Below are 23,856 nucleotides of genomic sequence, written 5' to 3' on the forward strand. Positions count from 1 at the left end.
TACAAAATCTTATATGGGAGGCCCATGAAAATTAGGGGCTTCTTGTTACCAATGTATCATGAATTATGACTACTAACTGTGGAACAGACAAAAAGGACACATGAAACTCACTTTATGGGAGAAGATTAAAATCTATTGTATGTGAAGACAGTCGGTTTTAGTAGCAAAAAAGGCATATTATCAGTGGCAATATAAAAGATATGGGTTATTTTTCTTTTTCAGTTTATATTTGTTTGGGTTTCCCTAATGGTTATTACTATTGCTTCAGCTACTGAACTCTTGGAGGATCATATATAACATCAGCTGAGGAGGAATGTAACACTTAAACTTTAGCTTAATATAATTCAGCCGTAAAATAAAGAAGATATTTCATGGGTAGCAACCATAGCATAAACATCCGAGCAGGGCCAGTCCTAATCATGTTGTTGTTAAGTCTGCATGTGTAAATATCTTAAGAAACAGCACAATACATTGAGATCGATTTTTGAATCCACTCATTCCGGACATGATTTTGAGTCAACTTGTGGAGTCACTCGCTGAGCAGACTTCAGATTGGGGGAAATGCCGGGCAGGCTCCTTGGGTAGTGGCTCTGCATGTTAACAGGGCTGGCGGGGAAATCAGCAAAGGCTTCACAGAGTTAATTGGAGCCCTTTGCAACAAGTCTACAGATACACCAGAGTGAGAACTGCAGGGCCTATACCCTGAGGCTCCAGCGGAGGCAATGAACTTTCAAGAACTCCATGGTCTGAACCTTGGCCTTGGGAGGGCAGCTGATCCAGACCCGGTGGCCCAAAGGGGCCCATTTGCTCCTGAGTGCAGCTGTTAACCCTTGGACTCTCCATTGCTACTGGGATTTAGCTCATTGAATTCTCTTGAAACCAAATTCATAAATGGTAAATATTCTGCCTCACTATTCTAGTCTTCTAGTTCTTGTCATTAATATTCATTTTTAATCACACACACACACACACACCTCTTTTTTTTTTGGTCCTTTGGTTTTTAAGTATGATTCTAAATTTTTCACTTCTTCCCAATAATGGTTTCATTTTTTATTGCCATCTGATGTTTTTATCTTTTTGTTGTGCTAATGTTATCTGTTGGTAATATTCTATTATTTTCATGTACAATTTTATTTTATTAGGATCTGATAGTTTTCGGTTTCAGTTAGGAGATTGATGGCATCATAAGAATTTCGAGGTAAAATTAAGAATGGATCAGCACTTTCACACGCCTCCCTTTCAATGTTTCCCAACCGTGACTATACAACAGGAAGAACGGGGAGTTTGTCGCAATGCCCCTGCGCGCCCGGCTGCACCACAAACGCACAAGATCAGATTTTGTGGGCGAGGCCCAGCATTGTCTTGCTTTCCTTTTGTCTCCATTTCTGAACTCTCCGGGTAATTAAGTACGCATTCACAGTTGAGTATGATGATTTTGTACACATTCCAATGAAATATTGCAAGGTTGAAAAGTGCCTAAAAGAGACCAGGCAAAGACAATCGGGTAACTTCAAGGAGAGCCCACAACAAAATGTGGCGAGATCTCGGCACTCCACTACCAAACACCGGGAGGAAGGGAGCAGAGTGCCTGTGAGGCTGATGCGCATTTCCCTCAATTGACCCTGTCAGAATCCCAGTGGATGCTTGTATTTACAGCAACTAAAGGTGCTCTGAAACGGTTTAAAAATAATTCAAGTTCCCTGAGCAAACATCATTTTGAAAGTAAGTCTAGGGCTGAGAGGGACTGAGGAGGCGGGGTGAGGGGTGCATTTAGCAGGTGGAAAAACGAAGGGAAGACTCTTCTTACTCCAAAGGAGGAAAGAGCATGGGACCCTCACACTGCAGAAGACTTAGGAGGACTTAGAGGACTTACTTCAGAAAACGAGTAGAAATAAAAATAAAAAGTCTCATGCCACCCTTAAGATCTAAAATTACGTGGAATGCACCAACCAATCCAGGGAAGGTAAGTGTAAATAACAGACAGAGAAGAACAATCAGATTGTTCACAGGTAGGTAAATATCAAAATGAGCTGGGTGGGGTGAGCAGAATTTTAAAAATTGGCCTAGGAAGCTCAGAGAGAAAAGTTAAGGGCACAAAACCACCAGAAAGTCAAAATAAGTATGAGGTAATAAGTAAAATTTCAGAGACTAAACAATATAAAGATAACTATCAACCCATTATTCATTTACTCTGTGCTTGATTCTGAACAACCTATTTTATATTGGTAATTCTTTATGATTGTCACAATAATTCTATCACCACAATTTGATTTTCTCTCCAAATTTATATGAAGAAATTTGGTCAAAGGATATGGCTTTAATTTATGTATCTAGGATTTTAAATCTAGATAGATCTGACTCCAGTCTTCTCGACTGCTACAATGAAACTTGCAAGATATGTGTAACATTGGAAAGCGCTATTTCTCAGCAGAAGTAATATCGAGAAGGAAGTAATAACTCTGAAAAACGAAAGAGCTCAGTATATAACAGACAAAAATTTAAAAAAGAAAGCAACATATTTTAATAAAATTTTAGCTCAATTGGTAATGAACCCAAAACTAACAAATAAAGATAAATTCTTTTGTGCATCTAATATTTTTCATTGTATTCAAATAAGTAACACCCTAAGAACCAACATTAATTTGAACACTAAAATCCCCACAAAAGTTAATACGTATGACTCTCATAAGCAACAGCAAAACTACTCTTTATCTATGATTCTCCTTTGGTACATCAAGCAAAGGGGAAGCAGTGTAACGGACCAACTTTCACACCTCTAACATTTCCACTAAATCCAGCCTCTTTGTCCCCTATGTGCTCACCCCTCCCATTTTACTTTCTAGTATTTTTTTTTTTACTTTACTGTGAAATTCTGACTGATAATTATACAAGCTGGCATTGGTGCCTCTCAATTCACTTCCTCTCTCATTATCCTAATTCAACACACCGTAAGTCCACCGGCATCTTTAAGCATATCTTCTACATATGCCTTTGCCTGCTCTTTTCAGAATTAGGAGCAGCAGATATATTTTTAAAATCCATTAGTAGAGGAGGAATTAAAGAATAGCAAAAGCATCAGGGGAAACTAAAAACCAAACAAAATTGGAAAGCATACAATATGGTGGCAGAATGACAGCAATTATATCAATTATAAAAATAATGTAAATGAATTAAATTCCCCCATTAAAATGCACAGGATCACAAGTTGAATATAAAACTAAAGCAAACCATTTTCTCCTCACAGATACATGCCTAAAACTCATGACTCCAATGATTAAAATTTTAAATATGAATACAAAGGTAATAAGAAACAGCAAAATATAAAGAATGACTGTATCAGAAAGAAACTGATAAGATCACAAGAATAGCTGAGACTTTTCCTTAATTTTTAATAGATTGGCACATAAAATATAAACAGATTGGGTACATAAAATAAATAACAATAGTTCTCTCATTTTATTCTCCATACATATTATGCACCTGCTTATCAGGACATCTAGAAGCCTCCAGTTCTGGCTGTCCAGCTGAGGGAATACTCCTCTGGAGAGTTATTCTCTAGAATATTAGGAGAAGCTGATATAATTTTAAAAGCCTCCTCCTCCCCATTTTCTTATTCTGTCTTAACGCAGATTTAGAATTAAATTCAGAGTGTATTCTTTATATGCTATCAATAAGGTACATCTAAGGTAAATAAATATTCATCTCACCTGGGTACAAAGTGTGATTTTTAAAATACATCAGGAAAGTATCAAATTAAGAGAAAAGATGTTATATTAATTATGAAAATTATTCTTTAATAGGTCTACATTAAATAAAACAAGTATAAAGAAAAGAAAAATGACAAGCTTAGGTAATAGGCTCCAGTGTATAGGGCAAAGATGGGTATAATAATATGCTTTAATGGAAAGAGCTCTATTAAGCCACAAAATTATGAGTCCTCCAAAAGGAAAACAAAGCTAGATATATTACAAAAGATAAAGAAATGATATATAAACATGGAAATTACTTAATCTCTTGATTAAGCAAAAGCAGTAAAATTGAAACTATCTTCCAAATTTGAAATTTCCAAAGATCAGTTTTTAAATGATAAGCAGTGTTGCCTGAGATGAAATGAAATATTCACTCTTACATTATGATTGTTGATGAGTATAAAACTTGTACAACGTTTTAAAAAGCATTTGATAATATGAAATAACGAGTCTTTGTTGGGAGATTGCCATAAGTAAAGCACTGTGCTACATGCTTTATAGACACCTGATAGGTAACATAAAGTGTATTATATGTATCAGACATAGTCTTACATGTTTTACACATACATCAGTTCATTTTTCCTCACAGTTACCCCACGAGGTAGGCATATTCCATTCCCATTGTACTTTCAGGGAAGCCAAAGCATATAGAGGTTAATTGGTTTGTTCTTAGCTGCATAACTAGAAAGTAACAGAACTGGAACATCATATCAGATAATATTTCAGCATCCTTCTGCTGTACATATTATTCTCCAACTGTTAGATGTTAGGACATACAAGAAAGATCAAAGAAGATAGAAACCTCTCCAAAGTTACAGAGAGAAAGTTTGGCAGAGATGTGTATGGTTTTTGACTCAAATCCAACACTATATAAGGGTTTGAGGGTTTTTTTTTTACCCAGTTATTCTACATCCAAGGATTTATCCTGTTATCAGGGAGTCTATGTCATATTGTAATTGCAAACGCTGGAAGCCCAGAAAATGATGGGAACGAGTGAAAAGATGAGAGAAGATTGGAAAGGCGCAATTAAAAGCAATCAACAGATACTGAGAGGAGGGACAGAGGCTCTGATCCTTAGGTGGAATAGACTGATGGCGGAAAAGGGTCTGCAGATAGCTAAGAAAGGGGTCCCAATGGCTTGGCCTGGACAGGAGCTAAGTGGTAACATGGAAAAATGAAACAAACACTTTGGAAAATGAAAGGACAGACGTGGAGATGAGGTGTGAAGAAGATGAAGAGTTACATTAACTCTCAAGTTGGAGTGACTGCTTGGCCAAGTTATTTACTGATTTCTACATTAAGACAAAACAAGTATAAAGAAAAGAAAAATGACAATTATATGAGGGGGTACCTCCCCCCACAAAACAGAAAAAAATCTCCACTGGGCAGAGCTTTCATAGTATGGATTTTTCTCGCTAGCTAGACAAGCATCCAGCAACTTGCTCTGAGTGGCGTCACCTGGGAAGGTTCTCTCTGGGCACAGTGAATTTGTTCATAAAAGCAGTTTCATTGAACCTCGTTTTTTGTAATGGCTAATTTAAGAGAACAGCATGCGGCTGTGAGATTGTGTTTCCTGTTTGGGAAAAATGTCATAGAAACTGTTGTTAGGTTGAACACAGCTTACAAGGTCTGAGCTATGGGGGGAATCAAGTTTATGAGTGGTTTTCTCTTTCCAGAAAAGGTGAAATGACGACTGAGGACAAACCTCATCCTGGACATTCATCAACGTCCCAAACTGACGAAACTGTCGACAGAATTTGTACACTTGTGCTCGAAGACCAACAACAGACCACTGAAGAGATAGGGGAGTTATCTGGACTAACTGGGACCTTGGTTCAGAGATTTTTAACAGAAGATTTGGGAATGAGAAGAGTCGCTGCAAAATTTGTGCCTCAGATTTTGACTGACCAGGAAAAAAGAGCATCAATGGAAACATGCCATGTTTTGAAAGAACAGCTCTATGGTGACCCAGACATTTTTTCCAAGGTCATTACTGGTGAGGAGACATAGTGCTATTCTTATGAACCCGAAAGCAAACATCAATCGAGCCAGTGGAAGACGCCATCATCACCTCACCAAAAATAAGCTTGTCAGGTGATAATCAAAGATCAAGATGATGCTCATTTATTTTTTTATGTGAGGAGTTTGTTCCACCAGGTCAGACTGTTATTCAAGCTTTCTATTTAAAGGTTCTGATAATATTACATAACCATGTGCAAAAAAAAAAGGGGCCTGATTTGTGGCAGAGAGGGGACTGCTTTTGCCTCTACAACATTGCACTTGCACAGTCAGCCACCTCAGTGCACCAGGTTTTGGCAAAACCCAGCATGCCTCTCTTGCCCCATGCATCTTACTCACCTGACCTTGCTCTGTGTGACTTCTTTTTGTTTCCCTGAATGAAAAGGGACATGAAAGAACAGAGATAGGCTGATGCTTAAAATCTGAAGAAAAATATGAGGGAGGTGCCGGCAGTCATCCAAAGAAATGAGTTTGAAAATTTTTTCCAAGAATGGAATTTCAGATTTCACAAATGTATTAAGTGTTTAAACGTGATAAAGTTGTTTTATAAAAAAAAAAAATTGAAAACACAGCTTTGAAAAAAATTCCTTTTTGGGGGGTGGGGAATGCCCTCCTTCTCATAGGTAATAGATTGCAGCATATAAGGCAAAGATGACTATAATATCTAAAGAAATCTATTGTACTTCCCTGCAGAAAAAATTCAAGAGAAACAAGTTTGGGTTTGAATACATTAACCAGAGAATATGAAATATCCATATAGAAATGCCAATGTATTATTCATTGGTCTGTTGAATGAAGCCATTTAAATGTCTAGGTGAGACAAGCATTGGCTTGTCAATCATGTTCACAGATGAGCAGTGGGATACCCATGCTACATTCCCCAGGCAGTTCACCCCAGCACAACTACCAGCTATCTCTCAGTGGAGGCTTACAGGTTGGTACCATGCTGATCAGGTTTCAAAGGAGCTTTCAGATTAAGACAGACTAAGAACAAAGGCTTGATAATCTATTTCCCAAATAATCAGCCAATGAATATCGTATGGATAACAATGGCCCATGGGCCTCCACAGAAGAAAGGAGGCAAACAACAAAAACAGAATATATATGACTGTTAAGCTACCCTGGTGGTTCAGTAAAGTAAGCTCTGTGGGAATAACAACAAGGTCAGTAGTTCAAACCCACCAGCCACCCCACAGGAGACAAAGGAGGTTGGTTTCCTAAAGATTTTAATTCTCAGATGAAAATCTCAGAAACCCTATATCAGGTCACTATGAATAGGAATTGACTTGATGACAGTAGATTTACTATTTTTTTAGTTTTTACCCAAATTAGTTTATATGGTATTAGTCTTATTATTAAGTGACATGTGGAGTATTAAAGACATATCCTAGATAAATACTTTAGAAAAGAGAGAAAGAGGTCTACACTCTGAAGCTCTTCAAAATCAAGTGTAAAGTTAAAAGGAGACCGCAAAAAGAAAAAAAAAAACTTTAAAAAATTAAAAAGGTTATGTTAGCCTTAAAGAAACACGAAAATCATGGAAGTGAAGAAATATTTCAGGAGATGATGGGGGAAGTATGGTGTTGGCTGCTGTGGAGCAGGATAGGTGAGCCTGTAAAGTACTCGTTAGCCATGACCACGTGGACGCTGATATGTCCTTAGCAAAATAAGAAAGCAGCTGCCCGAGGAGGAGAAGAGATGAAGACAGCTGCATACACGCCTTCTGTGAGCTACAGGGATGGGAGCAAAGAAAGGGAGCAATAACTGCTCACTGGGTTGAGGTGGGTTGTGTGCGTGCGTGCGTGCGTGCGTGCGTGCGTGTGTTGTGTGTTTGAAAACAGAAGCTACTCGAGAGAACGTAATGAGCAGGGGAAGAATCCAGGGGATTAGTGGTTCCCAAACTTCAGTGATCATTAGAAGCAATGGAGGGCTGAGCTCCAGCCTCAGAAATTCTGATTCGCAGGCCAGCAACATCTTAGATTGTGCTGTTGCTGCTGGTCCTGGGACCACATTTGTGAGTCATGGCAGGAGAGAGAAAGGTTAAAAAATATAAGTGAAGAAAAGATATCCTCTCACTGAAAGATAGGGAGAAGTGGATTCAAGAGTAATTGTCAAGAATTTAGTCTGGGTAAGAAAAGGAAGCACCATAATAATGTGAATGAAAAACCGAGAAAAGTCAAAATAAGGGTAGTGATAGCAATTGTCTAGTACATGCCAGCAATGTACAAGCATCTGGGTATATATTACCTTATTTCGTTTTAATAATAACTCTCTAAGGCATGAGAATGTAACTAAATGTGTATCTTCGGTAGGAAGAAAGAGGCGGAATTCCCATAAGATAGATCCTGTTTTCTCTCTGGTGTCTAAAGTGACTTTATATATAAGATCATCAGTAGAGGGTGGGTGAATGAAGAGAAGTTAGCATCTAGGTAATATGGCAAATATAATACATTTCATATGGGGAATGAAAGAAGGGGTGTGTATAGAAATATGGCAACTTCAGTATTGTTATTGGAGGGGCCATTTGATTCTGGAAGTCGAGAATTGTCAGTGAATTTTTCCAGCCTGTTAGTTCCCATGCACAACTTGAGCAAAGGGGAGCCATGGGCTTAATCTAGGCTGATTTTTACCATGTTTATAAAATATAAAGAAAAAGATGAAGGTGAGATTTTAAAAATTTGTGGCATGGTTGGATTGTAGATACAAAAGGAAAAAGAAAAAAATACACGTAACTATAATTGAGTCAATACCAATTCATAGTGATCCTTTTAGACAGGGCAGAACTGCCCCAGTAAGTTTCCAAGTCGTAACTCTTTATGGGAGTAGAAAGCCTTACCCTTTTCCCATGGAGTGGCTGGTGGTTTAGAACTGCTGACCTTTTGGTTAGTAGCCCAACCCAGAATCCCTAGGCCACCAGGCCTCCAAAAGCAAATATAGGCAAGATTTAAACAATGAGATGGGTTTGCTGAAGAAAGGTATATTGGAAAGATGATTAAAACTACTCTAAAAGTTACATAAAATTTCAATGTACAGTTATCTAGGGAGGAACCCGTTTTTTCTATCAAATGTATTGATACCCTTTGCCTTTGTTTTCTGGGCAAAGACTTAAATGTGACTTTCCGTGTAAGTGTGTTTTAGCAGTTCCTGAAACGGAAAATGGCTGTCTTACTACAGAGGCCCATCCTGGAGCGTGGAACGGATTAGTCCACTGGCACGAGGGCGCTACCCTCTAATCGCTCTGCGTGGCAGGCCACACTGTGAAAAATCGATTCACCGAAGTGACAGTCAAACTGCTGGTGCCCTCAGACTCCTCCACCTTGAAATAATTAGGTTTAATGAGCAATTTTACAATAATAAATGGTGGTGTGAACTGGGGCTGGTCCCAAAGAGTAAATTTTGCACAGTGAAATAGGTAAGCTGATGCTGTGTAGCGTAGACATAGGATCCCCAAAATACTGCTGCTGGGGTGTTAACTGGCTAGAGCCACCCACAACTTCATCTTTGGGGCACAGGGAGAATATCAGCCTTGTGATCCAGTCATCTAAGCATACTGCAGACATGTCCTTCTTATCCTGGGGAGATACAGGCTGTCAACACATTACACTTTTGTTGCTGTTGTTGATTTAAAGCAGAAGACATATATCATATATGTGTTACCAATTGCATGTGTAATATAAATTTATATTAATGTGTTAATGCATGAATGTACTTGGAGATGGAAGCTGGAACCATTTTATTTTAAAAAGAACATGGAAACGATACCCTTGAAGCAATTGTTACCTGTGAAGATGCTGGTATTGACCAACTCAGCACTGGCCGAGGGAAGCAGAGATGGCTGGGGCTGGTCCTCCCTGTATGCTTTCAGAATGTACTTCTCAATTATGCCTGGAACCACAACAGGTTTCTCCCAAGTCACCTCCATGCTATATCCGTTTATGCTGCGGGCTCTGGAGGGAGTTGGCACACTTTGTGGAGCTGTGGAAGAATAAAATCGAAAATAGAGGAAATGGCAGTTCGGAGAAGACTGTTGCCCCTATTCTTCACTCTTAATGGCCGCAGTAAATCAGACTCAACCATTAGCATAAATACAATTTATTGCCGTTGTAACTTTTCAGCATTGATTTAATATGACTGCACATCTTGAGCCATTCAGTTTAAGCTATATTTCAAAGCCATCAAAACTCCATCGACATAACATTCTCTCAAGTCTAGTCCAGGTTTTCCAAAAACATTTAATGTACCCGACACATTTAAACATCACTCGTAAAGAAGGAGGTGGATGGTAGGCAGATAACAAGTTTAAGCAATATAATGATGTACCCCTTGGAAGCAAGATAATTAGACTGTTATTATACATATAGTGGTTTGACATTTTTATATCTTCAATGAATTAGCCAACAACAAAAATCACAAATGTGACGGCGTGTTTCTTGAATTTCTGGTTCCAGTTTTAAAAATGAAATCATTTTCAAATAAAACGTTAAAAAAGAACTTCGACCAGGTATGCTACATGGGAAGCATTCCTACTGGCATGATTTTGGGTGGGGTAGGTGGTGGCCCTCAGATGAAACAACTCTTTCTCAGAGACGCTTTCTTCAAAGAATCTCTAAACAATAATGCAAAAGGAGACTGTGGACAGGAACTGCAAGTCTCACAAGGAAGCAGGGTGTGCTCAGCCCCTACTCTTACAAATCTATAGCGTTAACTATTTATTAGATGTTTCCTTCGTTCTGATCAGTAACAGCTTCATCACAGCTGACTGCACTGGGGACACTGAGAAAAAGCCCAAGGAACTCCGTGGCAGGGTGATGGATGGGCGACCTGCTCTCACTGCTCAGGCACTCCTGAGCCCTGGCGAAGGAGGATCGCTGGTTCGCCCACATCAAATACCCTCTCCGCCTGGACTATTCAGACCCATGAAATCGGACAGCTTCGGGGGAGACAAAGTGACCACCAAGGATGAGGGGAAGCACTGAGGTGAAGCACCCCGGTCTGTGCACTGAAAACGTCACCGGAGCCTACAGACAGCGGTGCCGGCCACACAAGTGAAGGGACAAGTGCTGATGCCACTCGCTCTAAACGTGGCACAGGGCAAAGTACAGTACTGGCTAACAGATGGTCTTCTCGTAAGGGACAGAGCAAAACTGACTCAAACATAATTAAAGAGTGCAATTATTCTCCAACCCGCGGGAGCATGTAGCTGCTCAGTGTTGTGGTCAGATTGTAAATATGGATTTATGGCATATGACTTTGTTGTCAGATCATTGCTGTGAATTTAGACCTCTATTTGCCTATTTGCGCCGTGGCACGCAAAATGGAGGCTAGTGAGCTGCATAAGGAATGTCATTTCAAGCCATCTATTTACATTGCTGACTGGGACTCAAGGCCAATTTTACAGCATATTTGTTACTAAGGTAGAGGAGTGTGGACCAGGGGCAGACGGCATGCAGGTACCAGATGAACATTTTATTTTAGAGCTTGTCCTGCGTTTTTAAGATACCATTCGGCTTCTACGTAATAGATGATCATTTAAATCACCTTGGAAAGTGTCAAACGCTGCCCTCTTCTAGAAAATCTCTAGGCAGAGAGCCTTGAAAAGATTTCTTAATCGCCCATCTCAGAGCCCCAGTGGTACAAGGGTTGAGTGACCAGCTGCTTAGAAAGAGTTAGGCTGTGTGAACCCCCTAGTGGCTCCCCAGGAGACAAGACCTAGCGATCCGCTCCGACGAAGGTTCCTGGGTAAGAACTCTTGCAGGGCGTTTCAGTCTGTCAGTAGAGTGGCTATGCCTTGGACTGCCATCTCCAAGGTCAGCAGTTTGAAACCACAAGTCACTCTGCGGGAGAAAGTCTGAGCTTTCCACTCTCGTAAAACCCTCAGGGAGTCGCTGGGTCGGCATCGGCTTGATGGCAGTGAGTTCAGTTTTGGTGTAAGAATTGGAATCAACTTGACACCCACAATAACCACAACTTCGAAGCACTTGGTTATCTATTAGATAAAGAAAATTGTTCAAAGGATGCCTCTGCTGGCAACCCATTATTGATAATAAAGACGAAAGACTACTTTGGGGGAAAGAATCAGCCCTCCTGAATGTTGCTGCTATGAGTTGGGTTGCGATCTGCAAGGTCTGCAGTTCAAACCCACCAGTCACTGTAGAGAAAGATGAGACGTTCTATTCCCGTGAACAGTTACAGTCAGGATCACTGTGAGTTGGTATGAACTAGATAGGAGTGAGTTTGGGGTTTTTATTTTTACTTCACTGAAAAGCACCTCTTTAGACAACGTGTGACTTGCTGAGGATAAGCCTACTTCAAAGGGCATAAGAGGCAAGCACTTAGAAATTCTCTCGCCTTTCTGAGAAATATTTGACCCTCGACAGGAGAGGCCTGCTCACTCACAAAGCTTTTCGTGACAGACCTTATTCCATGACGAGACTGTCTTGAATGCTGTGATAGTCACAGAAAGAAGGAGAACACATGTCAATGGTCGGAGATTAGATCTAATGTCATCTATCTCCCAGTTATTTCTCCTCCTAATACAGAAAGTTAGACAAATCAGCAGTATCCTCCCAACTCTATCCCAGGAGTCATTGTATGATCCTAGTACTCGACACCCTAACAAGCGTCTGCTGTGTGTGAGAAAAGACACCGCTGTTTGCAACGAAGGCACAGGTTTCAAACAGGACTCTGCAACACAAGCAAGAGCGCGCCAGCCTCTTCTAACAGTCGTCCCAGCTCAGCTTCCGGAACTACGCAGGGTGGCAGGTGCCCTATTTTAGGCATATGACCGTAAGTCTGCCCTATGAAATCCTTAAGACCACCTGACTCTCCTTTTGCATCTTTAGAGAAAGGAATCAAACTTCAGCAAAGTCTGAAAAGAAAAATAAACAAGTCCACTGACTTCCTCAGCCATTTCAAGGAACGCCTACTCACGAGGTAGCAGGGAGACGGCTGCTGTGTGCTAAGGTCTGATTTTCTAAGCATGCCCTAACAAGGGTACACAACCAACCACGTGTGTGTACGGCACACATATATTTTAAAGTAAATTGCATTTACCTGCTCCCTTGGTACGTCCCCGACTCCAATCACTATATACTGAACCTCCTTCGTGCGAGGCGATCACTCGATACAGGTATTCTTAAATGGAAATAAAAAATAGAAATATTAAAACCTTACTTATCTAGCCCCAGTGTGGGGCTTCTGGGGAGGGCATTGGGATTGGGGCTGCATAGGAGCCATGCAACTCTGAATTTAGAGGTGTCCATCTTACCTGTAAAAGGCTGGAGACCGCGCTCATACACACTCGGCTCCTTCCCCCCGTAAAGCAGGATGGAGTCATTTCCCCTGCAGTTAACAGCACTGTCAGTTGATAGGCATCCATCCAGATTGACTCTGACAGCACTGCTGGACACAGATGCCAAGTTAACGACAGCACCTCGTGTAAATTTAACATCCTTCACGCAACCACCAAAACCTAGCAAACAGTAAGGGGTTAGTATCACGTAACGGGCTCGAGTCATTAATTACCAATCATTTTTGTCCTCTGCAGCACTACATTTGATGTGGTGGGGGCGGGGTTCAAATACAAATTATCATACTTCTGGGGCTTCTTTGAAAAATTCACTATGCCACCTCTTGCCTTGCATCGGGTGAAAAGGCTGGAATGAGATGTCTAGTTCTGCTGTTTGGTGGGGAAAATAGATATCTGCCAGCGGTTAAATCCAGCTTTGGGTACTGAAAAGCATTTGTTCTCTTTCCTCAGGTTTGCATTTCCTCCCTCTCTATTTTTTTTCTTCAAAAAATAAAATGTAGACAAAGGTACGTGATCATAGAAAGGGCTTGCCATTTCGGGAAGATGAAGCAATCTATCTAAGTCAGCGTTTCTTAAGTGCCAAAAAGGCTATTGTAATTAACATGATTATTCAATAAGCCACTGAGGAAAAATACACACTTTCAGGATTTTATGCAAGAGAGCCAGAGCAAGTGACGGTAGTCTCACAATATACTGGACTTCTGAGCTATTCAATGGATGGCATAATAATGACATGAGATACCGAACACGCTCCCAGTGAAATATGTGTACAGGAGAGCTATTGCTGTATTCTACTATTTTCTTTGGGCTCCAGAGCCTGGCATACACAACATGGTCAGCAGTTTCCCATCCTGCTAACATGCCAGTGACCAACTTTCACCTTTGGCAATGGTAGCTCCCAGAGGTTCCAATAGAGGACACATTGTATCCCATTGACCACAAGGTAACACAGCTCTGTTACGTTTAACAGAGAAAGAGAGTGAAATAGGTTTGGAGTATTTGCTTCTTTGTTTGGTTAGAGAACCATAAGACATCCAGTCGGCCAGGGAAGAGCAGTTGTTTGTGTAAACAGAGATCAGTTCAATGAGGTTTGCCATTTCTGCTTGCGAAACTGCACAAATGTGTAACAGAGGGCACATGTGGAGCTGAGTTGGGGATTGCTGCCACTCACACATACTCTTTATGAATAAGGCACTATCATGTTTGAAAGGACAGAATCACCATGAGCCAGAATTAACTCAATGGTAGTAAGAGTTAGTATTTCCAAAAGAAGAGGGTAGTGAATTGAAGTTTGATTCAAAGTAAGACTACAGTATTAATGGAAAAGACAGATCAAATATCACAAAATAGAGCCTCTGAGGAGCATAAATAAGACACATAGATAATTAAGACACATAAAAGAGGAAGCAGAAAAATTGTTCAATATCATTGATAATAAATTGGAAAGATACATGATTTGTCCATGCTTTGTTTTGACTCCAACATGTGTGCAGCACCTCCATGCAGAGCCTATTCTTTTTCATACAGATCAATGTTTCTCAAGGCATCTCAATCAGACTCTTATGTTACAGCATCATCATATTTAACACTCTCCCCAGGTCACTAGATAATAATAGTAAATGCATTGAGTCCTTATTGTGGTCCAGCTCCTATACTTCAATATGTTCTTATCGGTGGTTTGAGAAGTGCTGATATGGATGATAGTGGCCTGATAAAAGTATTGTTCATAAATAAAATATCTCTCTGTGTCATCAGTTTTGTTATATTATATGTTAAATTATTCCCCTTGGGTCTGGGGTGATGTTTTTGACACCTCTCATCCTCATTTCACAATTCTAGTGTTAGCCAGGTCTCTAGAATCATCATATGAGTGGGTTTGGATGTGATACAAAGCGGCTCTGCTTTTGTTTTGGTGCTTCCTCCCTCCCGGATATACAGCCAGTCATGTCACCTCACTCATACAAGGGTTTGCCCGCTCTTTCTAATCTCAGAAACCTGAGTCCTTATGAGAATGTCATATTTTTAGCTGCTGTTACATCTTAAGTGCCTTGAAAATGTCATTACTGTCTTACACCCCAGTTATTCATTAACTCCTTACTACCACCCTCCTAAAAGTCTCCTTAGCGTTCGCCATAGATTTTCTATCCAAAGACATTTAAATCTTGATGTACTTAGCAAATCGATGTTTCATGGACACTTTGACCATTCAAGGTTTAGAGATTTTTAAATACACAAAGAACAATATCTGTATAGGAGCATAGTTGGTCACTGTTCCTATTTTATGAAGTATGATCCCTTGCCAAGGCCCATAAAAGAGAGCACTTGATGGTGCTGAGGAGAGGCGACTTTGACCTCAGGTCTCCTGAGACATAGTTTTAGGCTTGCTGCCTGCGTCCTCGCCATGGGATCTTGGGCAACCTGCTTTCCTATATGTTCTTCCACATCTGCACAGTATCCAGGAAAACAATAGCACCAAGCTCATTGGCTCTTATGAAGCATTGTCTCTCTTAGTCTTATCTAAAGCCATCCAAATCCTACTTGGCACATAAGATGTCCTTTGTGATTGTTAGCCTATTTCATATAAATAGGCTATAAATAGGTTATCAGATTATGTTCAAACACATGGGATTAAGTGCTTTCCTTGTAAGTAAAGCATATTCCTTTTGTCTAATAGTAATTAACAATCAACAATATATGGCTTTCCATGAACATATTTGAAATTCAATGATACCAACTCTTAGATATCCTTGAGAGTTCTGTCAAAGAGAGAGGGAGGGAGGGAAGGAAGGAGGATTAGCATCTACGTTTTAAAAAAAGAAAAAATTGAGTTTCCCAGCCATCTATCCTAGATGTGAACAGCAAGTTATTAGTGTGTGTGTTTGTTACTACAGATAGTGATCAGTAACCAAAAGAACTAGTACTTTATGATTTTTCGAAGAAAACATATAAATGAATACCTTTATTTACTAATTAGAATTATATTTGATGAAGACATGTTGGAATAAATATACTGATTATAAATAGCCATAGTGATCTATTTTTTTGAGTGACAGATGAAACTATTTGAAGATGGGATTTTTTTTTCCTTTTTAAGAACTTAAAAATCCTCCTGAAAAAGAAGGAGGGGGAGGATGAGGAGGAGAAGCTGACACTGCTCGCAGCTTGATTGTGAGCTATATTGAACCATTAACAACATCTGGACAGATCAAATCCATTCGTTTGTGAATTCTTCCAGAGGGTGATTACCTTGTTCAAGACTCAGGTGTTCATATGTGCTGTGCAGCTCCTGTGGGATTCCTCCCACGTAGACTGGGGAATTCACCGTCAGAGGCTGGGCCCTGGATTCTGACACGTACTCTGTCAGTCCATTCATGCTTGCCGATATGACTGAGCCTTCCTTTTTCATAACCACTTCATTCCACTTTCCATCACAGTAGTCCAGCCCCAGCCAGAGATCCACTTGCGTAAAGGTAAGACTGGTATGCAGCAGAAAGCTCAATATTCCACTCTTCAGTTCCATCTGTATTTCAAATTAAAAAAAAAAAGAAAAGAAAAGAACTATATGAAAAAGACTGCAGACTAAGAGGTTGGGAGAGAGTGTAAAGCTCATTTCTTGAAGGAAAGCAAGAGATTTCACTGAAAGCACTTGATAAAATTGTCATACTTAATTCTTAACAGAACTGTAGCAGCATATAAACGTGTATGTTCAGGCTTATAACTGACCTGCAGAATATTGTAGTGAGCCAAACAAATTGTTACATAGTAAATGATTGTGTGATGCCATACAAAAAACTAAATGTTGCTATAAGAGACTAGATAATTGAAAAAGATCAGCTTGAACAATCATTTTATTTGAAATTTCAGAAAATGAGAAATACTAGTTCACACATCAATTTAAACTAAGGGGCTGGGGGGAATAGGGGACAATACTGAACAATAAAAAAACAAAATGTCAAGCTTTATTATGCAGGATTTCACAATGGCTAAACTCAACTTGAAATTTGTGAGTTAAATTTTGATTCAATATTTCCTTTCTGTTGTTCTAAGTCTCTAAATAACATAATTGCTTTTACTTGTTTTAGATAAAGGTGTTTTGTTCTACGGTGAACAGAACCACAAATCCACCGCCGCCGAGTCAATCCTGACGCATAACAACCCAATGTAGCATGCCTGAGACTGAGCATCTTCATGGACACAGACAGCCTGGGGTTTCTCCCGTAGAGCAGCTGGTGGGCTTTGAATCACCAGCTCAATGCTTATCCTACAGAGTCACCAAGTTCAAGGAAAACCTTGATAGGCTTTCCTTAGAAATGATACGTGATAGTTAATTTTCCTACCACTCCTGATTTTACTGGAACCCAAATATGAGACTTGAACACATGTGGAAAACTTTCATTATATTTTCATTCCATTTTTTCATGACTGTTTTGATGCCTGCTTGTAAGCAACTATAAGCTCTATAAAAATTTTGATATACGATATATGTAACAAAATAAATTAGGTAATGCCAGTGAAAACTTCCATTTTATATACGCATCATTGCAAAGCACATCGGGGTAAACAATGGCCCATGTATTTGCCCCTGATTTTTTTTTAACATTTTATTAGGGGCTCATACAACTGTTATCCCAATCCATACACACATCAATTGTTTAAAGCGCATTTGTACATCGTTTCTCAAAACATTTTCTCTCCATTTAAACCCCCGACATTAGGTCCTCATTTTTCCCCTCCCTCCCCGCTCCCCCCTCCCACATGAGCCCTTGATAGTTTATAAATTGGTATTTTGTCATATCTTGCCATGTCCGACGTCTCCCTTCATCCACTTTTCGGTTGTCTGTCCCCCAGGGAGGAGGTCACACACAGTTCCATGTAATCGGTTCCCTCTTTCCTACCCATTCTCCCTTTACCCTCCCTGTTTTGCCACGCACACCACTGGTCCTATAGGGCTCATCCGTCCTGGATTCCCTGTATTTTCAGTTCCTATCTGTAACAGTGTACCTCCTCTGGTTTAGCCAGACTTGCAAGATCGAATTCGAGTCATGGTAGTGGGAGCGGGGAGGAAACATTTAGGAACCAGAGGAAAGTTGTATTTCTCATCATTGTTACATCACACCCTGACTGGCTCATCTCCTCCCGAGACCCCTCTGCAAGGGGATCTCCAGTGGCCTACTAATGGGCTTTGGATCTCCACTCCGCACTCCCCCCATCATTCACTATGGTAAGATTTTTTGTTCTGATGATGCCTTACACCTGATCCCTTCGACACCTCGTGGTTGCATAGGCTGGTGTGCTTCTTCCATGTGGGCTTTGTTGCTTCTGAGCTTGATTTGCCCCTGATTTTAATGAATGTGGAATCTCCTACTGTGCTCATGAACCTGCTGCTCTAGTACATGCACAGCTCTCACACATTCCACTGTCGAATAGCAGAGGCGACCAAATGAGGGGATACCCTAATCAAGACAAGGATGGGGTATAATGGACGCATAGAAAGGGATGCCTTGTGTTCCCTGGGAATTCGCAGAAGCTTGAAAAACATATTTTGGAAGTATATAAGACCCTCTGAGCGGGAGATTCACGTGTACAAGGGCATGTTTTGATGAGAAGGTATAAAGTTAGGTCATACAAATGGTACATAAGAATCAGAAAGGTTCTCACCAGGTACATCAAGGCTAGAATTTGAAGAATGTTGCATGATGTAGAGAAACATTTTTTTCTCTTCTAATAGGAATTTGAAATAGAGAATTAAATAGCCAATCATCATAACTATAATGTTAATTTGTAGACAGTGAACCTTTACTAAATTTCACACCCTGAACCAAATACTTTACATAAATTGTCTCTACCCTTGCTTACAACAATTCTAAGAGTGGGTATTCTTTCTGTTTTATGGGTGAAGAGACGAAGGTTCTTAGTAAAGAATGTTGCCATAAAGAAGGTAGGCAAGAACAGAGATAGCATTTGAATCAATGTGTGCCTGAAACCATAGACCATATCCTTGCTCGGAAAGTTCACTCTCACACTCATAGGGAGCACAAAACGAAATAACAGCTGGGCTGATATTGGCGATCACCAAAAGCATACTGCTAATAAAGAACATGATTCTTTTTAAATGATGAAAGCCTAAAATAAAGAAACGATGATGACGGGGAAAATTAAGTCTAAGGGACATTTTTAAAAGCAAGTTATCAGGAGAAAAGTCAATAAAGATGATGAATAAAAAGAAAATCAAAGCTACTCTCTTCCTTTCTTCCACAACAGAGAGGAGCGAGATATTTTATCATCATCATGAAAAGGAAAGCATTAGAAGGAAAAGTTAGATGATGCTATTTTGTTCACAGGTCCTCATCGGTATGTATGTGGGTCGCGAGCCCCGCTTGAGAAATACTGAGGTTAATGTGACCGTAGACCATCCAGGAGAAACTCAGAGGCATTGTCACATGAAAATACCTATACTGGGGATGTCCCAGTGAATAAAGCACAGGAGGATCACAAAAGATAAATACTGGGACTTATCTACCAGATTCATAAGCATGAGGATCGTTGATAGTTTAATAAAATGGCTTTTCTTTTTTAGTGGAGGGCAGGAGATAATTGTGCAGATTTGAGCACTGAAATGAGATGAGAATATGAAATATCAGGAGTAATCACTTACAAAATACTCACCTTTCAAGGGAAGCAAAACACAGCAGAGAGGGTCTTCTAAGTACAATAAATAAATAAAGAAGATGAATGGAGCGCCACCATTTTGTCAGCTAAGGGAAGAGCAAAAGGAGGAGGAACATCTGAACTACAAAGTAGAAGGAGGTCTTGTAGGAGAAGGAAAGGAATCAAAAATAAAAGGAAATGATGAGCTTTGGTTGTAAACATACCACTGCAGTTCATTTGTTTGTTAGTTTTCCCCTTCTGTGGAGGGAGAGAGAAGTGTTAGGCTTAATTCAAGTAGATATATCTGTGAGGGACGATCAGAAGATTTTTAAGGTTATGGTGTGGCAGATCCTGGAAGTCAGAATTTTTTTCCTTTAACATTCCACAACTATTCTGTTAACAAATCCTAAAAAAAAGTCAAAATATTGAATGAAAAATTAGAGATCCTGAGACTCAGAGCAACGCATCATCATGGTTGTATCAGTTCCCCTCTGATCCTTGGCAATCTGGCTAATGTGATTGAAAACTAGGTGAGCATAGTGATCCAGGGTGGTGGAGTTGAAGATATGAGTTCAGGACATCAGTTGAAATAAGACTGGAGAGATATTCTTATATATATAGGTAAATAGCACGTAAGTTAAATAGAATCCATGAAATGAAGCGCACAGTTATCCAGGCGGTTCTGACTCAGCGCCACCCTCTAGGATACAGCAGAAGTGTCCTGTTGATTTCTGAGACTGTAACTCTACTGGAGTAGAAAGCCTCATCGTTCTGCCAGAGAGTCGCTGATGGTTTTGAACTACTGGCCTTATGGTTAGCAGCCCAATGAGCAACCACTAGGCCACCAGGGCTCCTACATATATTCAGGATATTAAGAACAATTGATGTGGATAGATAATTTTTGAGAATCCCAAAGTCTCAGATACGAAAGACTATAATATAAACTTGCACAATCTCTACTTCCTCGTACTTCCTTCCCTGCTGTGCAGGAAGGGTTAAAGGGAGAACCCAGCACAAAATAGGCACTCAATCTATACTTGTTGAAACATAATAATTTTCAAATAGATATTTTATTTGCTTACCTGAATTAACATTACTACCTACTAGTACAAAGGGGTCTTATAATCCTTTCAAAGACATTGAGTGGAGAAGCCCAGAAGAATGAAGGGTGATATAGCAGGACATGTGAGCATTCATTAGAGACTTGTACTCTTTATTTATTATTATTATTATTAAATGTTTTTATTGGGGACTCTTACATCTCTTAACACAATCCATACACTCATCCATTGTTTCAAGCACATTTGCACGTATGCTGCCATCATCATTTTCAAAGCATTTTCTTTCGACTTGAGCCCTTGCTATCAGCTCCTATTTTCACCCCCTCCCTCCCTCCCTCGTGAACCCTTGATAAGTTATAGATTATTCTTTTCATATCTTACATCATCCTCTCTCACCCTTCACCCACTTTTCTGTTGTTCTTCCCTCTGGGAGGGGGTTATGTATTAATCCTTGTGATCAATTCTCCCTTTCTCCCCACACCTTCCCTGTATCCTCCTGGTATCTCTATTCTCTTTGTTGGCCCTGAGGGGTTTATCTACCCTGGATTCCCTGTGTTGTGGGCTCTTTTCTGTAGCAGTGTGCATGTTCTGGTCTAATCCAATTTGTAAGGTAGAATTGGGGTCATTATAGTGGGAGGAAAGGAAGCATTAAATAACTAGAGCAGCAGTTTTCAACCTGTGGGTCACAACCCTGGTGGGGGTCGAATGACCCTTTCACAGGGGTCACTCAATTCCTAACAGTAGCAAAATGACAGTTATGAAGTAGCAATGAAAATAATTTTGTGGTTGGGTGTCACCACAACATGAGAAACTGTATTAAAGGGCAGTGGCATTTGGAAGATTGATAAACATTGAACTAGAGGAAAGTTGTGTTTCATCGGTGCTATACTGCACTCTGACTGGCTCATCTCTTACTTGTGACCCTTTTGTGAGGGGATGTCCAATTGTGTACAGATGGGCTTTGGGTCTCCTCCACTTGGAAGTCAATTGATGAATATTTTTACAGCCTCCACAAAGTCAACACACATCAAGAGCTGTCTGATGATGGCTGTTACAACACACGGTCACTCATTCATCCAACGACACTTACTGAGTTCTGAGTGCACGTCAAGGTAGGCAGAGAGGATGCAGCTGTAAAGCAGACAGCCAAGGTCTCTCTACTCATGGAACTCATGTTCCAGTAGAGAGGCCAACAACAAACAAGGGGGCATAGACACACAATAAGTAGACAGCTTAATGAACATTATAAAGTGGGAGCAAGATGGGGCTTTCTATTCCAGGAAAGAGTTAAGGCCTCAAGAACTCAGGGGCAGCTCCACCCCATAGGGTCGCTGTGAGTCAACATCAATTTGATGGCAACTCCCTTAAACAGTCTCAGAACCGAACAGGGTAGTTACTATGAGCCACCATTGGTTGTTTCTTACAAAATGTACCTTCCCATTTACCTGAGCAACAAAATTGACATGATATGTTCTAGACATGTTCAAAAACAAGGGAATTAAATTATCTTAGAATCCTAAAACCACCAAAATGAAATTGGATTGTCTCAATTCCTTAGTTTCCAGTCTATTTTGGTAGAACTAACATGTTAATTAAAACATTCATTAAAAAATCATCATAATCTTATAACATAAATGTATAGGACTCTAAAACTCATAATTAGTAGGTCCTGGAGTGTGAACAAAGGAAAAATAAAGCTTTAAAAGACATCTCAGTTGAATATAATCTTAGCATATGGCTTAGAGACTTAAAGTTGGAGCTGACATTTCAGAGTAAACGTAAGTAAAGGGACATACAGCAAGAAAATCAGGTCCATCTCGGTTGTAAACAAAAAGCAGGAGTCCATCCAACTGATCGGTTCTGAACTTGAAGGAAATCTCAAAGTCCATTCCACCATGAAAGACATATGAATGAAGTTCCAGGAACCCTTTAAAGATAAGAAAATGCACACATTAGCATGTCTGCTATAATATCAACAAAATCCAAACTCACTGCCACGGAGTCAATGGTGGCTCAGAGTGACTCCCCTGTGTGGTTCCCAGACTGTAACTGTACAAGGGAATTGCCAACCGAATCTTTCTCTCTCAGACTGCTGGTGGTTCCAAACTGCCGACCATGTGGATCGCAGTCCAACTAATGACCCTTAAACCACCCAGGCTCCTAAAGGAATGTTGGTAATGCAATGGTTAACATGTAGCTGCTAAAGGAAAAGAGTGCAATTTGAACATATTAAGCCACTCCTTGGGAGAAAAGACCGGCAGCACATTCTCTTGAAGCTGATTCTCTAGGAAGCCTGCGGGGACAGTTCTACTCACTGAGTTGCCGTGAATTGAAATTGACTCAACTGTATCCGACAATAACAATGTAATACCACCATCCTAAGAGGTGTTATAGGACTCACATCCTCTCATTGAGCATATTTCTCCCAAAATAAAATCAAATAAATATTAAGAAATCCCAGATGTAATTGTAGCAAAGTGGCAGAATGAATTGGTATGTCTGAGACATTGGCCATGAGGAATTTAGCCAATGAGAAAAGAGTACAGTAAAAGTATACAGATTATGAGGGTGCTTAGATTTCTGTTCCAAAGGCAGTTTAATACCCACAATAACTGTTCAACTCAGACTTTTGCCTCTGACCGATACTCAACTCCCCAGTCCCCCTAGGCTGCAGGCTAGACCTGATCTAGCTTCCAAAATCGTATGCATTTGGGGGCTGTATTGGGTGGTTGGGTTGCACATCTTTCCTCAGGAGTACCATGCCATTGGGGATCACCCTCTTGAGGCTGTGGTATGAGCTTGTTTTTGTTTTGGGGGGTATGAAAACTAGGACTGATAAACTTATAGAATCAGCAAGTGGAATAAGCATTTTAGGGGGAGGGTGGCACAGGGGTTGGCGAGGTAATGGAGTGATGACGTCAAGGAGTCCATATAGAAAAAGAGTGTTTGGAAACTGATTGTGGTAGCAAATGTACAATTCTGCTGGATGTGAATGAACTGTAAAATGATTTGATATATGTATTAATCTCTATTAATTACTCAGGTGAAGGGGAAATACACATAAATTAAG

The 23,856-nt window shown here is 40.1% G+C and overlaps 1 protein-coding gene across 1 annotated transcript in view; it reads right to left on the reverse strand.

The window, feature by feature from the left end:
* The window catches only part of USH2A (usherin), a 949,135-nt gene that overhangs the window by 555,687 nt on the left and 369,592 nt on the right, over positions 1–23,856 (reverse strand). Inside the window, exons 25-29 of the mRNA XM_004700145.2 lie at positions 22,583–22,713; positions 16,324–16,597; positions 13,036–13,239; positions 12,822–12,902; positions 9,549–9,743 (exon numbers count right to left, since the gene is read on the reverse strand). Of these exons, the coding sequence (XP_004700202.1) occupies positions 9,549–9,743; positions 12,822–12,902; positions 13,036–13,239; positions 16,324–16,597; positions 22,583–22,713 (885 nt within the window). The remainder of the gene's footprint in view (positions 1–9,548; positions 9,744–12,821; positions 12,903–13,035; positions 13,240–16,323; positions 16,598–22,582; positions 22,714–23,856) is intronic.

The sequence above is a fragment of the Echinops telfairi genome, unplaced genomic scaffold (genome assembly GCF_000313985.2).
Source record: "Echinops telfairi isolate 266 unplaced genomic scaffold, ASM31398v2 ScPeMD7_7424;HRSCAF=8462, whole genome shotgun sequence".
Taxonomy (NCBI): domain Eukaryota; kingdom Metazoa; phylum Chordata; class Mammalia; order Afrosoricida; family Tenrecidae; genus Echinops; species Echinops telfairi.